The sequence below is a fragment of the Silurus meridionalis genome, chromosome 14 (genome assembly GCF_014805685.1).
Source record: "Silurus meridionalis isolate SWU-2019-XX chromosome 14, ASM1480568v1, whole genome shotgun sequence".
Taxonomy (NCBI): domain Eukaryota; kingdom Metazoa; phylum Chordata; class Actinopteri; order Siluriformes; family Siluridae; genus Silurus; species Silurus meridionalis.
The window spans coordinates 8,622,919-8,639,266 of record NC_060897.1 but is presented as its reverse complement, the minus strand read 5'-3'; the positions used below and the strand labels follow the sequence as shown (position 1 = coordinate 8,639,266).

At 39.5% G+C, this 16,348-nt stretch overlaps 2 protein-coding genes across 2 annotated transcripts; both read left to right on the top strand.

Moving 5' to 3' along the window:
• The first annotated feature begins 1,510 nt into the window (after window positions 1-1,510).
• cdipt (CDP-diacylglycerol--inositol 3-phosphatidyltransferase (phosphatidylinositol synthase)) lies at window positions 1,511-6,733 on the top strand. The gene is made up of 6 exons (XM_046865393.1): window positions 1,511-1,694; window positions 3,052-3,186; window positions 4,332-4,485; window positions 4,609-4,690; window positions 4,868-4,949; window positions 5,893-6,733. Exons 1-6 carry the CDS (start codon window positions 1,652-1,654, stop codon window positions 6,036-6,038), a joined length of 642 nt encoding a protein of 213 aa, XP_046721349.1. The 5' UTR covers window positions 1,511-1,651; the 3' UTR covers window positions 6,039-6,733.
• Window positions 6,734-8,418: 1,685 nt separating this feature from the next.
• On the top strand, window positions 8,419-15,574 carry LOC124397277 (myc-associated zinc finger protein). Its single transcript, XM_046866805.1, has 8 exons — window positions 8,419-9,719; window positions 9,844-10,000; window positions 10,614-10,936; window positions 11,383-11,708; window positions 13,136-13,199; window positions 13,588-13,759; window positions 14,170-14,569; window positions 14,693-15,574. Exons 1-7 carry the CDS (start codon window positions 9,687-9,689, stop codon window positions 14,496-14,498), a joined length of 1,404 nt encoding a protein of 467 aa, XP_046722761.1. The 5' UTR covers window positions 8,419-9,686; the 3' UTR covers window positions 14,499-14,569; window positions 14,693-15,574.
• The last annotated feature ends 774 nt before the right edge of the window (window positions 15,575-16,348 follow it).

Below are 16,348 nucleotides of genomic sequence, written 5' to 3'. Positions count from 1 at the left end.
AAAAAATATATATATATATATACATTTTTACAAAAAAATAGCTTCTGTAAATTGTAAAATTTGTTATATATATCACTTACTCTAAGAATGTTTTCTTAGATTATATAACCGTATAATTTTGATTATACGGTTTTGTTACTTTGTCTTCTGGATAAATTTCATATTCACAATGCCAGAGCTATTCATTATAAAGCAAAGTGTTGTGATATTAGGTCCTCTTACTACTTTTAAGTACATAAAACAAAACTTTTAAACTCAAAGGCCTCAAAAACTTATACTATTCTTAAACCCATTGTTATAAACCTTTAATGTTTTACGGTGACAAATGTAATGCTTTTCTATATTTTTGTAGTGTTTGTATGAAAAGCCCCCCCCCCAACACACACAATCTCTTGCTCTCTCTTTTTTTTTTTATATCTGTTTTGTGGTTGTTTATTAAATTCTTGTTTGCAATAAAGAGAAAACAATAATGTGGAAGTGACTGCGGAATCAACCAATTACTGTCTACAAGACAATATTTGTATTTATTAATAGAACGCACAATCTTTAACAGTAATTGCGGCTCCAACAACAAAATAAGGAACCATCAAACAAAACAATTATACACTGCTCAGCAAGTATAAAATTATCGTACAGCACCCAAAATATGAGATTTGGTGACGTCTATTTTATATTTGGCCTATTGTAGAATGAAATAATAGTTAAGATTATATGCGCACAGTGTTCTGTTCTGGTATAGTGTTTTCACATTCACATTTATCACATTCATGATCAATTTTCATTCATGTTTACTTACAACTTACATTGTATTCTCTACATTTAATCTCAATTTACATGTTTTGCAGCTTAAAACATTTGTTAAATTGGAAATGAAGATCTGAGTCAATAAAAGCATTTTGGACATGTTGTATAATATGGTTTAATATTTAATTAATTCACTCTTCGAGTAACCTTGAGATTGTTCCAGAAACTGCAAGACTAACCCTGAAACATCCATGATGACTGAAGGATGTTCAGCCTTAATGATTGGTTCTCTACAGACTCCCTGTCTTGCAGTCTGGGGTTAATTCTTTTACCCAGCTGTGAATATACACTTAATTACAGTCATTTATTCCAGAGACGTACCAGAGAAATACTAAACTGAATTGAATTAAGGTTACTGTGGACGGTTAAACTCAAGAATATTAGAATATATAGTGTTGCATAAACATATAAATAGGAGATTTATTTAGCAAATACTGAGCCCCCAGCGGTTATTACAGATGTGCACAGCTGTGATTCTGCAGCGCGTCGTGCTTCCTGAGCGCGCAGTGGCTGCTGATTAAAGGGGACGTTCACCACTGCGCACTAGCGTACTAAAGAGTATGCCTAGGCGCTCGGCTGCGTGCATTTACCCTACATTGTGCAGTACGCGAGTACGCGAGTACGCGCCGGCGCTACAGTGCGCGTTCTCTTTAAGCGCGCGAGCGTCACTGAGCCGGAAGTGTGACGCAGGGCTTTCACAATCTCCGAGCGGAGGAAACGCGGAGAGGAGACACGCAGAGAGAGAGAGAGAGAGAGAGAGAGAGAGAAAGAAAGAAAGAAAGAGAGAGTCTGGGAGTCACTGATTATCACAGTAGCACCAAACTGGACACAAATCACGGCCAGTACGATGGCCGAGGAGAATATATTTCTGTTTGTCCCGAATTTAATCGGTAAGTAACGAGTTAACAGCGTTTGTAGCTAAAGCGTTAGCATTCATCTGTATTGTTGATGTGATGTGAAGTGAAGTGAAGTGAGATAAAGTGAATTGTAGTGAAGGGAAAAGTTGTAGCTGTTGCTTGAATGTATTATTGTTACACACAACTACAAGAGGAAATCGGTATCCGTGAGGTTCATGAGGACCTGAAGACCGACCGGATGTTGCAAATCGGAAGAGATGAAGGAAACGAGCTAGTTCACCTGTTCAGTCTGGTTTTGCTAATAACCCCAGCAGCTCTCAACTGTTAGTTCTACTGATGGATTGGATGGATGGATGGATGGATGGATGGATGGATGAAAGAAAGACTGAATTGCCTGTGTATAGTACAAGAAGTGCAAATAGTAGCAGTTGTGCAAACTGACGTGCAGACAAACAAAAAAAAGGCTCTGCTAGTGTAAAAATGTGCAGAAATAAACTAAGGGAATAAAAACTATTAATTTAAGGTACATTTTGAACAGATAAAAAAACAGTTAACTCATGACAATCAAAAGCTCGTCTGTTAGATCGGACCACATGGTCAGCCTTCACTCTTCACGTGCATCAATGAGCCTTGGCTCGGTTCACCACTGTTTCTTCCTTGGACCACTTGGACCCTGCAGATGGGAAACATCCAACAAGAGCTGCAGTTTTGAAGCAGACCGAGTCGTCTATCCATTACAATTAGGTCAAACTCAATCAAATCCTTACACTTGCCCATTTTTCCAACTTCTAACATGTCAACTTTGAGGACAAACTGTTCACTTGCTTTCTAATATATCCGACCCACAGTGCCATGATGAGTGTTATTCACTTTACCTGTCATAATGTTATGCCTTGTCTGTGTGTGTGTGTGTGTGTGTGTGTGTGTGTGTGTGTGTGTGTGTGTATTTATTTATATATTTATTTATTTATTTATTTATTTATTTAAGGAAAATTAATAAGAGCAAAATGTGTGTAAGGCACAATGTATGTAGAGAATATGGGAAATATAAATGTACATTGTGTGTACAAATGTAGAAAGGTTGTACATGGTGTATATACAGATGATTTACAGATATGTAGAAGATAATCTGGGTTCAGTATGGTGATGGTAGATCGTAAAGAGCAGACCCTGAACCTGATGGTTCTGCTGCATATGCTTGTGTATGTTCTTCTGGATTGAAGGCGGTTAATATTGATGATGATGTGTTTGCTGTGCAGGCATCTACTGTGGTTTTGGTGCTTAGTAGCAGGCAGTTGGGTGCCAATGATGTGTGGGGTGGTTCTGCATTTTGCACGACTTGATGTTTAAACATGTTTGGCTTAATTTATTTTCTCGTACTCCTCCACAGGTTATGCTCGGATCATCCTGGGTTTGTTGTCCTTCTATCTGATGCAGTGCTGTCCTGCTCCTGCTGTGTTTTGTTATCTACTAAGCGCACTGCTCGATGCCTTTGATGGACACGCAGCGCGAGCCCTTAATCAAGGCAATTACAGCCCCTTTTTCCATGCACTATGTAGGGTTGCCAGATTTGCATCTTGTCACGACTGAAACACCACCCCCGGATCCATACGATTCATTATCCGACTTTCATTTCACATTCATTCACAGTCATGATCAATTTTTATTCATGTTTACTTACAATTCATCATTTACAATTTACATTATATTTTAATTTACATGTTTTGCAGCTTAAAACATTTGTTAAATTGGAAAGTAAGATCTGAGTCAGTGACATTTCCCCTCATTCTTATTCCTTTTTTTCTATTTTAATACCATTTATTTTTCTTTCATATCTATGCGTGTCAAACATGACAATCTGTCAACACTGCTGTGACCATAATTTGTTTCTATGTATGAAATAAACCACTTGGAGGCTTAATGTTAAAAAAAAAAAAAATCCAAAACGTCTTGTGTGACATCCTGAGGTTGAATATTTTCCTTCCAAAGCACGTCCTGAAGTTTGTTATTCCGTCTATACCAGAGTAATTTGACAATGATTTCACATTGATTTTACATTTATCATAATCAGTAACCGCTCTGTCTTTGATTGGGTTGTGGTGGATCCAGAGCATATCTCAGGAACACTGAGCTTGAGGCAGGAATGCACAGTTGAGAGGAATTTAGCGTAATTAAATCACATGCAAAACAGGGTTTTTTTTGTTTTTGTTTTTTAAGTTTTTAAGTTTTTTTTTTTTGCCTCTTTAATATAATAAGATGCCAATAAGACAGTAATTACACAGCGTAGCAGAGAAAACAGAAAGCAAATAGTTGAATTTTCACATGGCAGAAGACGTACTGAACTACTATTTAAAGTGCTGATACTGAACACTTCATACCTGTCTTTCTGTATATTGAGAATTTACATCATAAAATGTATTATATATTAATCATAAAATGCTGTACACTTACTGTTAACTATCAGCCCATTATAGACATGTCTATTTTTATGCTTTGATTGCATTGACTGACTGCCCTTGTGAAGTCTCTGGAGTTGTTCTTATAGAAATTACACTTGACATGACTTTCTCCTCAAAGTTGCTGCAAAGTGACCAATCAGATTTGAGAACAGCTCTGTGGCATAATGCAGTACACTCATTTTTTTCCTCTCCCTCTCGTATCTCAATCCAGGCACTAAGTTTGGTGCCATGCTGGACATGTTAACAGACCGCTGTGCCACTATGTGCTTGCTGGTGAATCTGTCACTTCTGTACCCATCCTACACCTTCCTCTTCCAGTTAAGCATGTGCTTGGATATATCCAGCCACTGGCTGCACCTGCACAGGTAAATCATTTGACACTTGTAGTGTGACACAGATGTTTGGTTATTGTGTTCAAACAATACAAGGATTAGATACAATCAATAATGTGTCTTTTTTTTTTCCCCCTCTGTCTGTCTGTTTCTCAGTTCTGTGATTAAAGGTGCAACAAGTCACAAGGCCATTGATCTATCTGGCAACCCCATTCTCAGGATCTATTATACATCCAGGGTAAGAGCTGAACATGTGTAGTAAAGTCCTTATACCAAAGTGATCAGCATTCAGCTTCAGAGACAAAGATTCACATTTAACATTCTAATAGACAAATACAGAAACAGAAACACACTACTGTGCCCATGTAATTAATATAATCTATAATATATAATATAATTATAATCTTCCCCGTAGCTGGTGCTGTTTTTCATGTGCATGGGGAATGAGCTGTTTTACTGTCTCCTCTACGTGATGTACTACATCGAAGAGCCACAGGGTGAGTCTCGGGAAAAGACTGACGTTTTCTTCGTGTTTCCACTGTTTCTTTTTTTTTCTTTTCTGCAGTGTGTGTGTGTGTGTGTGTGTGTGTGTGTGTGTGTGTGTGTGTGTGTGTGTGTGTGTGTGTGCGTGTGTGCCCCCTATAGTTTTTATTACTGATATGCTGGGTGTCAAAGTGAAAATATTGAAAGTACTATTTAAAGTAAATATTACTTTCCAGTATGGTCACCATGCATCAATATTTTCAGTCAACTTCTGATGAAAATACACCAGTACAGTGTGCATCAGTATTGTGGCAATACTTAGATGTTATTCTAAAAAGGTGTTAGGTTGTGTGATTGAGAAGCTGTGAGTCTAGAGAGGTTCCCCTGTGAGTCAATGTGACTCTAATACAGGGTCTGGTGGCTCATGGGCCGGATTTCTCATTGAGGCTATTTGGCGGTAGGAATGCTGTAAGTTAATGTATGCAGAAGGTGAAAGGTAGTACTTTCCTCCAACTTACACAGTTGTTTGATGTTTGAAAAGATGTGACAAATAGTTTTACCTACAGCGTTGGTAGCTGTACAGTGAGGGGGAGAAAAACTGGGTGGAAAAATGTATTTGGTAACTGATCCAAACTCTAGAAAAATATGGGGTGGGGAATGTAGAGGCCACACATTCTTCTAAGAGTCTGATAAGCACCATTACTATCATCAGTAGCAGTGAAGAAGGTGTGGCCATTTTGCTTTACAGTCTCAATGAAGATGACATGGCACCTCTGTTTAAATATATATCAGTTTACACTTCTTTAACTCTACATGATGCACATTTTGAATGAGTGCCACTGTAATGTGGATTTCACATAGATTCAAGGGATATTTCTTTACACCCCTGATGACATAACGTACATAATTCGGATTCTTGCCTTTTGCATGATATCGAACACATCTCTGTGTTTGTAGTGTGGCTGCAGTGGCTGCTGGGAGTGTGCGCAGTGGTCTCTTTCTTGAAGTCGGGCATCAGCGTCCTCCACCTGATCACCGCCTCCCGTAACATGGCTGCAATCGACCTGGCCGACCGGGAAAGTGAGAGGAGTAAGACCAAATGAGGGTAGAAATAGAGGGGTGTGGCTTTATTTGGGAAAGGAAGACTGACAAACAAACAGGTTGATCACATAAAGGGAGATATTTACAGATGGAAATGTTAAAGTGGATTTATAGAAATGGATTGTGATACCATTTTGGCACTGATGACAGATTTATTTATTTGTAGATGACTAGAGATTGTTATCTATATAGCAGAATGCTGTTGTTTTAATCTAAATATCATATATTAAATATTGTTTGCTTTTGTCCCTTACCTCATCCCCTTAGTTATTTGGTTTTGGGGTGTGTGTGTGTGTGTGTGTGTGTGTGTGTGTGTGTGTGTGTGTGTGTGTGTGTGTGTGTGTGTTTGTGTATGTGCAGTGCTTATTTAAATTGTGAGATAGTATAAGCCAACCAGTGACCCCTTACAACCCCAACACACACACACACACACACACACACACACACACATGCTTTCTGTTTCATTTTTTTTTTACATGTGATGTTTTATTATTATTAATGCTGTTTCTACACAAGTACCATTCCTTATATATCCGAATAAGAATTGTTGATATGCGAGTACCGTTTTACACAGATATTCCTCTATATCATCTTTATCCTGTATTAGTGGGTCATGGTAAGAGTATTCTTGTGTATGGATGTACTCTCTGTACTGTACTTGGTTTTAGGGCAATAAAGACATCTTTTCACAGCTGGACTTGATATTGTATGAGTCCAATTTGTTCCTCTATTTGTACTGCTATTCTGCCTCTTTTTTTTTTCTTTTATTTTCTAAATGAAAATCCAAGAACATTATGGGTTACTGCTTTCAAGGTCAACAAATATGACCTGTCTTACTATAGGCACAACCTCATTTGCTCCTCTTTTTCTACAAATATAGTCAGAGATGGTCAATCATAGCAAGACTCTTTCTGATTGAGTTATTTCCTGCACCTTCTAGAGAATATTACCAGTTTTTTGTGCAGTTTTGTATTCAGAAACACCAAGTAAGCAAAAGAGACCCAAATATTTGAAAGAGAAATGCACAAGTTTTCTTTAAATCCTGGAAATAATTTGTCCTCAGTAATACTGTATGGTGGACACGGCTGGGCGAATCTGTAGTTTGTTCTATTAATACTAGGTGTAAGATGGGATTTGTGTCCATTGCAGGGCACTCATACACACCATTATGCAAAACCTTTCTGATGGTTTATTATTCCATTAGGTTTTGAATGTGCACCAGTCACCCTGAACCCTGTTTTGTTCTGTTTTGAAGTGTATATATGAGGTTTGATTTGGATGCTCTTTGGATTCTCTTTCTCTGGCTAGTGGTAGATGACCAAATTGATAATTTTACACCTTGTTGTTAGAAAAGTGGAAAGCGGAAGGTTGTCCTGAGCTCAGGTGCAGATCATCAAGATTTGCAAGTTAAATACGGGTTTTTATCTCTGGCCTGGGTATAATAAATGCCAAGCCTGAATAATAGCAAAAACGCGTACCTGACTATTACAACAAAAAAAGAAATCCCTTTTACTTGTTGACACAAAGTTGAAGAGGCACCTATGTACAAGACGTCTGTATGCTGTAGCTTTGATTTTATTTCCTTAACTGGTGCTAAAAGGCCTAAACCTGTTCTAGCATGACGATGTCCCTGTGCATAAAGCAAACACCATAAAGTCATTGTTTGCCCAAGTTGTAGTAAAAGAACTTGAGTGTCCTGCACAGAGCAATGACCTCAACCTAAACAAACACCTTTGGGATGAACTGTAATACTAATCTCACTCCAGGCCTCCTTAAACACCATTAGTCCCTGCCATCATCTGTCCCTGCAATCACTAGATGTTTGACATCATCTGTCCCTGACATCACTAGACTTTTGACATCATTTGTCTCTGACATCACTAGACTTTGACCTCATTAGTTCTTAACATCGTTAGTTATTATTTATTAGTCCCCGTCATCATTGGTCTCTGACCTCACTAGTCCCTTCCCTCATTAGTCCTCGCCCTCACTAGTACCTGAAATCACTAGTGCCTGACCTTATGAGACTCTGACCTCACAATTTTGTGTGAATGATCAGTAATATCCACAGCTACACCCTTAAACCAAATGGAAAGCCTTTTGGCAAAAACACTATTACAGGATGCCCAATATTGCCATATTATTATAATGGTTAAGTGTCCGCAAACATTTGTCAATAAACATGGTCAGAGGTCACTTTTTCTTTCCTGACACCCCACGTCATTGTAAATCCCGTCGTTTCTTTCATAACATACGAGCGTCCTTCCTGAACCGAACCCCAGAAACCCAGGAAAACCGATGAGTGCGGTATTATGAGGACTTTGTGGACATCAGCTGCGTCTGCGTGCATCGTTACCTTTAAGGACGTGCGACTTTTTTTTTTCTATTCATTTTTTTTTTTTTTGCGCAATCCAGTGTCCGACTGCTAGCCGCCGGTGCGTCCTGTGCAGAGCGACTGAGTTTTTAGATTATTTTTATTATTTTTTATTATTATTATTCTTTACCAAACAGGAAGCCCAAGTTTAATATTTAGCCTGCGTGATTTCATTTTGGGATTTTGCGTCGGCCAAATAAAACTTGTCTGGTCGGCGCAAGGGGGAGGGCGAAGTAGAAAGAGAGAGAGAGAGAGAGAGAGAAGGGAAAGGAGAGAGAACGACGGCGGCGCTCAGGAGGGAAAAAAGCCCACACATAGACTCTCACACGCGTCGGGCCGGAGGAGGGGACGAGGACAGCGAGGGGGGAGTTCACTCCAAATGCTATCCCTTTAAAACAAGGGGGACACGGCGGTGGGGGAAGAGAGCGATAGCGGCGCGGAGAAAGACGGGATAAAAAAAGAAAAGGGAAGAAAGAGCGAGGGCGGGAGGGAGCGTGTTACAAGGGAGAGAGAGAGCGAGGGAGTGAGAGAGAAAAAAAAGGAAAGATGTCATCCTCCCGATTGAAATGCCGAGGCGGAGTCATGGACCGCGACCGACGAAGCGACTCACCAGACAGGGATGAGATTTAACGCAAGACCGCGGCTCGCTCACAGGCCCAGAAGGCGAAAACCTTAGCTCCAATAAAATAGGTTGATTTGTTTTATTATTTTTTTATTATTATTTCCCTTATCCCGAGCGACTGCTGAGCATAAAGTCAACGTCAAACTCATTTTTTTTTTTTTTTAACGTTGGATTTGTTTTGCATGAATTATTTGCACATGGCTGTCTTTATTTATAAGCCACTATTCCAGCAACAAATAGATGACATGCATTGCATTAAATGTAATGTAAATTATATAAAGCATGACAAATTATGACTTATTTTTAAACGGCGAATTTGTTCGTGTAGGAGTTTTTATTTTTTATTTTTTTTGTGGAGATGCAACTGTTAATATGATCTAGGTTTTTCTTAATCTTGTTTTTTTTTTTTTTTGTCATTTTAAAAATCCAGTATTTGTAAATATCTAAACTCACTAATCTGTGAACGTTTTTTAAAACCATACACCGTCCTTGCTCTTGCTACTGGGTTACTTCTCCCCCTTATAAAGCACAAATTAGGGGAAAACCTTTGTCGAGAATTAACTTCCAAAGGATCGAGAGGGAAATCGGTCTATCTGACGTCACTGTTCAGAGAGTCGTCACGCCCACGTCACTTCCGTCGTCGATTCTTCAAAGATGGACGCTGCTTGGAGTAATTTCCTCTTTCAGGTAAAATGCTGCAGGAGTGTCTGAGAATGTGACAGGGTCGCTATTTGTATTCGGTTTTCAAAAAAAAAAAAAAAGAAAGGGATAAAGACTTTAAATCTATTGTTAATATGTCTGCTAATTTCAGGCCACGCCTTCACAGTCTCAGACTGACAGCACCCTCCAATCAGATCTTCTGCCGGAGCTCACGGACGCACCTCCAGACCCGCCCACCGAGCACATAGCCACGCCCCCGTCTACAGTGGACACGGCGGCATTGAATGAGGAGCCGGAGCCAGAGCCAGGTGAGGGAGGGACATGACCAGGTCATGACTTATTACAGTCTGCATTACAATAACTCCTTTTTTTTTTGGATCCAGTTAAAATACATACAAAAAAATAAAATACATACAAAAAATATCCTTACATTTACAACATGCACCTTGTTTTTACCACAATCTGGATGTCATGCTTTTGAGGAAAAGATGTTGCATTTTTAAACCTAAAATCAGCTCTGGTGGGACTATAAATCTAAGAATACATCATGGATTAGGTATCAAGATTGCCTTTTGATGTCAGATCTTTTATTTAGTCCATATAGTCAAAAGTTGGTAGACAAATGGAAAACTATGATTTAGTCTCATTTTCATTTATCACATTTGGATGATTCCCTTATACAGAGCAATTTACCTGTATATTATTCATATAACTGAGCAGCTATGGCATTAAAGGCCTTGTTCAGTGGCCCAGGAGCGTACTGTAGTTATGGCAGTTACTGTATTATGGCAGTAACTATTAACTCTCTCTTTCTCTCTCTCTCTCTCTCTCTCTCTCTCTCTCTCTCTCTCTCTCTCTCTCTCTCTCTCTCTCTCTCTCTCTCTCTCTCTCTCTCTCTCTCTCTCTCTCTCTCTCTCTCAGTTAAGCCCGTGTCTCGGCCTGCCCGGCCTGCTCACATCTGCTCCATATGCAACAAGCAGTTCAAGAACAGCTATAATTTGCGTCGCCACCAGTCGGTTCACACCGGCGTGAAAATGAAAGACCGAGCAGCTCGAGAGAAGGTGGACGCAACGAAGGCGGCTCAGCGAGTGGAGAGGCAAACCATTCCTCTCTCCCTTCTCCAGCTTTCCATCCCTACTCCAATCACAGTGGCTACAGATCCCATGATCCACCCATCCCCCATCACTAACCAACAGGTGGAGACAGTCGCTGTATCCATCACGCCAGCAACGGTTGCCATGACAGCAGCCCAACCTCTTCTGCTGCCGTAGTGGTTACTGGGACAATGGTGCAGGTTGGCTTGGTTTGTGTCTTCTTTATCATTATTTTTCCATACACACTTTTTCCTCCACCTTCTAACTCTCGATTTTAATATCTCTTTACCTTTGTTTTACCCATTTCATGCTCAGTGCAAAATAACATCTGTTACAACAGGGTTGTATCAAAAGCCCCAGAACCCATAATATCAATGCATTAAAGATAAAAAAAAAGCCTTATTTTATAAATTTAATATTTACAGACACTGGTGTCTAATGATGATGTGTGTTTAAAGTTAAAAGTAGATTATGTTCACTTATGAGAGATTTAGTTTCTTCTCGAAATTCAAATGCTGTCAAAAATCCTGAAAATATAAAACATAAATCTGTTCTATGATCCCTTCTAGGCGGCGCCACCCAACAACGCCGGCGAGAACCCCAGTCTTCCCAGCCCGATTCAGATCTCCATCCCTATCACAAATCCACACCCTATTCCTACACAAAGTCCCAACCCCAATCCTAGCCCTAACCCTAACCCGGTACGGAAGAACCATGCATGTGAGGCATGCGGGAAGGCTTTCCGGGACGTGTACCATCTAAATCGCCATCGGTTGTCCCACTCAGACGAGAAGCCGTACTCTTGTCCCATCTGCCAGCAGCGTTTTAAGAGGAAGGACCGGATGAGCTACCACGTCAGATCTCATCAGGGCGGAGTGGAGAAACCGTATGTGTGTCCTCATTGTGCCAAGGGTTTCTCACGGTGAGAGGTCACATGAACACATCAAAACATGACTGTGGCTCTACATAACGTGTTGTTGCGTTAACATGAACTTTGGTTTCTACAGGTCTCTGGAAAAGTACTAGATGTGTTTAACACTGGTATTTTAAAAGAGATTCCCTCAACTTTTTAAATTTTATTCATGTATTTGGATATTCAGTGAGCCTTGTGCCATCTTGATGGGGGTAGAGTGATGGCAGAGATGCCCCAACCAGGGCCAATGTTGGCCAATGGTGACCTTTAACTTGGTTTGCCAAAAAGTGGGTAAAAAATGACTTTTTTAAATGAATTTTCATTTAACATAACATTTTTTTTTTAAGCTGCAAAAACCTAAATTATAATTAAATATATAGAATGTTAATTATTTCAATTATTATATTTAATGTACATGCATACTTCAAAATGCAGGTACAGCATGCTTTGTGACGCTCAATAAACATCTAGTCTTGGAGAGATTTAAGTAGTGGCACACAAACAAGAGGAAACTGCTGTTTTCAAAGATACAGTATTTGTCGTTAATATAAAACTTAACATTTTTCAGCTTTTCCAGAGTATGGCGGCGAGAACATTTACTTTCATGCAACATTTACTTTTGGCCCTCAATCAACTTCGATTTTTGGCCCTTTATTGGAAAATAAAACGAGTGGACTGAAAACATACAAACAAAAAGTTTGCAAAATAATTGCAAAACAGTCAGTTTTTTCCTTTATAACCAGTTAATACCTGGTTAATCTATAAATCTGAGGCCCTCTTTCTGTTCACACTTTCTCTCATCATCGTTTCTTTCACCATCGCACTTTTTTCTCACTTGTCCTAGCCGGATATTTGATTAATGGACTGTTTCTAAACCCAGCAGTTTTAAAACCTGATACACTTGTACCAGTGCCAAACACATTATCATGTCAAAGTCACTGCTGTGCTGAGATTGATCCACGGCCCAGATAATATCTGGTCAGTGTTTTTCATATGTTCACAGATGGGGCTTAGTAACAGATCGCAACAGATGGGCTACAGTCAGTAAAGTAATACATCATCTACAGTGTGACCTATATGGTGCATCTAATACACACACCTACACACGAGTCCCTATCAGAGGTTACTGTACTGTTCACTGTCGCCTAAAATACTGCTGTTTTACCCAAAGACAGCGCGATATGTCCTGATTACTAATTTAAGATGGAAAATGGGTCAATGTGACAAGAGAAAAACGACCTTCAAGCTGAATATATCCCCTCACATTTAGAAACTCATTCATACATGGATGTACATTGATATACATAGATTGTACTCGCGAGTAAAAAATACTGTTGGTTGCACAGAGATGAACACAGACACATTTACACACACACCTATTTGTCCCTTGTGTATTGTGGTGTGTTATGTTCTAAAGCTCTCTCTGTCCTCGACAGGCCTGACCATCTTAACAGTCATGTGCGGCAGGTGCACTCCACAGAGAGACCCTTCAAGTGTCCGGTAAAGTCAGCACTTCCTCCCTCCTCTCTCTTTTCACTGTCTCTTTTTTTTTTTTTTTCTTCTCCCACATACACCTTGCTTTTCATAGTTACTTTTCTTACTTTTCCAGTTCGAAATTAAGTTCAGGTTTAAATTTTTTATTCCTATTTTGCATCCTCTTCAGCACAACACTGTTTACTAAATGACCAGGTAGTGCATTAAGCAGACGGAGCATTTCACTTCACGCCAAACATTCAAGCAGTGTTACTGCTCCATTTTACAGGAGCCATATTTGCTGTAACATGAAATAGAATTTTAGGTAAGCTGTATTTAGGCATGTGACGGATGAAGAAAACTAGACGATGATGCCGATTTCACACGTTAACACGCTCCTCATCGCTTTCTGCAGACGTGCGAGTCCGCGTTTGCCACCAAGGACCGGCTGCGTGCTCATATGATCAGACACGAGGACAAGGTTCCCTGCCATATTTGCGGCAAACTGCTCTCTCCCGCTTATATCACGGATCATATGAGGGTCCACAACCAATCCCAGCATCACGTGTGCCACTTGTGCAACCGCAGTAAGTTTTAGTTTTTTAGAATATCGAATTGTTTCCCTTCCTTATGTGTTGGTTACTATTCGCTGGAGTCCCCTTTTTACACAAAAAGAATAGTTCAGAGGATCCCAGAAATATTGAAGAGGCTTATGATTTTTTTTTTTTTAGATATTTTGCTATATTTTTCCTTTATTCGGCATATACACACAGATTTAGGTCAGTCCACCTGAATTTATTCACATATGCTGATATTTCAGGTGTTGTGTGATCTTTGTGAACAGGATTAATAAAATGTTTTATTTGATGTGTAAAATGCTAAATACATATTAATTCACTGTTTTGAGCTATTATTATTATTGTTATTATTTCATATTATTATTATTATTATTATTATTATTATTATTATTATTATTATTATTATTATTGCACTCCAGGCTTTACCACACTGACGTACCTGCGCGTCCATGCTCAGAAACACCATGGACAGGAGTGGAAAGAGAGCAGCATGGGCCGTGGTTCGGGGCCCGGTGGGGTTCTATTGTGCCAACTCTGTGGGGTCCACTGCAAGACTCCCACCCAGCTCCAGGGGCACATGGCTACTCACGCTAACCAGGCAGATCCTACGGTACCTGACCCTATCAGCAGCAGTGGCAGCACTTTAGTGGGCACGGTTTCCACGGCAACCCCTGTCTCCAGCCCTGCAGCCACTGTGGGCCTGCTGGTGACTGACTGCTCTAGCATCGCTGCCCAGAGCCATAGCTAACCCCAGGCTGCAGGGGCATAGATGGGGGGAAGGGCAGTGGGGGGGAAAGGCACAGCAGTGAATGTGAACAGGTGATGTCCGTATGCAAGAACTGTCTAATGTTTTGTATTGTATTATAATACTCCTTATTAAGAAATCTGGATGTAATAAGTGTTTGAGACCTATATCTAGTAACATTTCTTTCTTTCCTATAGGCTGTTACTTTAAATTGAAAAAGTTTCTTTGGAAATTTCGCACCCTCCTCCAGCTGTGCTGTCTCTGAATTCGCAAGCAGTCAGCATGAGCTACTGACTTCTTGACAGCAAGTCTGAAAACACATTCATTTACTTGGTTCAGGCGCTTACAGACTCCCTGCCAGTCCCACTGGATCTGCTTGGTTTGCTCCACTTTGGTAACTGTTCGATGAAGACAGACAGCTGGATTAAGTGTTGCAACGCCTCAAAGTTACGTCACTAGTTTCCCGAGGGAGAAGTTGTGATAAAATGAAGGCTGTCAAATGTTGTTCCACTTTATTTATAACCTGTCTCTAGTGGGCAGGAATCTAGAATGTTGAGACTATGATTTTAGCCATCCAATTGAATCCCAGTATAACTTATGTTCAGTATTTCAACCAAACAGCCAAATAGGATCAGGTAACTCCCTCAGATTCCAGGATGTTGAAGCTGCCTCTTTAGAGAAGATCTGCAGCTGTGAGAGAGAGAGAGGCTTGATGTGATATCATTTCCTGCCATAAATTCCTGATGCCTGTAAACCATTCATTTAGAGTTAAATGTACAACATAGGAGTCACTTGTATTGTTTTTTTGTGTGGATATAATGAACTATTGTTAAATATCTTTTTTTTTTTTTCTTTTTCTTTCAAGAAATCTCATTTGATGTTAATTTATCTTTAAGCTTTTGACTAAGGACGTGGACGTTTGCTGTTGCTTGAGAAGCTGCATAATGCTCTATCCATTGAATCATGTTTGTGTTTGAAGCTTTGTTGAACACCAAATCTTTGTTGCTGTCGCCGTGACATCGAAATTAATCAATGTACAAATGACAAATGTGCACCTAATTATACTTACTTTAACTAAACCTGGACGATGCTTGATAATTATATTCTGTGTAGGAACAATGCACAGTGTATTTAGGATCTGCAATTATTCCAATTCTGATTATATCATATTATTTGGGTGATATCACTTGTACATCATTACAGTGAAATTCTTTCTTTGCATATTCCAGCTATGATAAGAAGTGGGGGTTGGAGATAATACAGCACCTCTGGAGCATAGAGGGTTTAAGGGCCTTGCTAAAGGGCCCAAGAATACAGCTTAACCCTAGAGCATAAGGAGGAACAGTGAATTGAGTGGTTTTCTTAGACAAAATAAACTAATATTGAGTCATGAGGGAGGAAAAAAAGTTTGGGAACGCTGATTTCTGGTGCTAATTAAGATTATGGGGGCAAAACCACTTGAACATGGTAGGGGTGTTTGTCAGGAAGAAATGTTACACCCGCATAAGGATTAGAGATCATCTTGGAGGAAAAAAAAGACATTTTATTTCATACAACTTAAGTTAACGCGTTTACTGAAGATACAAGACAACATTATAGGGTTAAAAAAAAATGGTATGGCCCTTTGTGCATTCAAAACTATCAATCATGTGACGGCTGAGAAATTGTCAAATATTTACTATTAAAATGATCTCACTTGTCTTATATTATTAATTACATGTTCTACAATGATGCATCACGTCTTTTATTATAGACATCATTTTTGTGTAGATGTTTTGTGCATTACTTTATTTTAAGTTTTCATGCACCCCTAAAACATCCACACCTTGGACGCGTCTTTGTTAAGATAGTCA

Coding starts and splice junctions, on each gene's coding strand:
- cdipt (XM_046865393.1), top strand. CDS start 1,652: ATGGCCGAGGAGAATATATTTCTGTTTGTCCCGAATTTAATCG. Junction 4,486..4,608: donor CACTGGCTGCACCTGCACAG/GTAAATCATTTG, acceptor TCTGTTTCTCAG/TTCTGTGATTAAAGGTGCAA. Junction 4,691..4,867: donor GGATCTATTATACATCCAGG/GTAAGAGCTGAA, acceptor TCTTCCCCGTAG/CTGGTGCTGTTTTTCATGTG.
- LOC124397277 (XM_046866805.1), top strand. CDS start 9,687: ATGGACGCTGCTTGGAGTAATTTCCTCTTTCAG. Junction 9,720..9,843: donor GGAGTAATTTCCTCTTTCAG/GTAAAATGCTGC, acceptor TGCTAATTTCAG/GCCACGCCTTCACAGTCTCA. Junction 11,709..13,135: donor TGTGCCAAGGGTTTCTCACG/GTGAGAGGTCAC, acceptor TGTCCTCGACAG/GCCTGACCATCTTAACAGTC.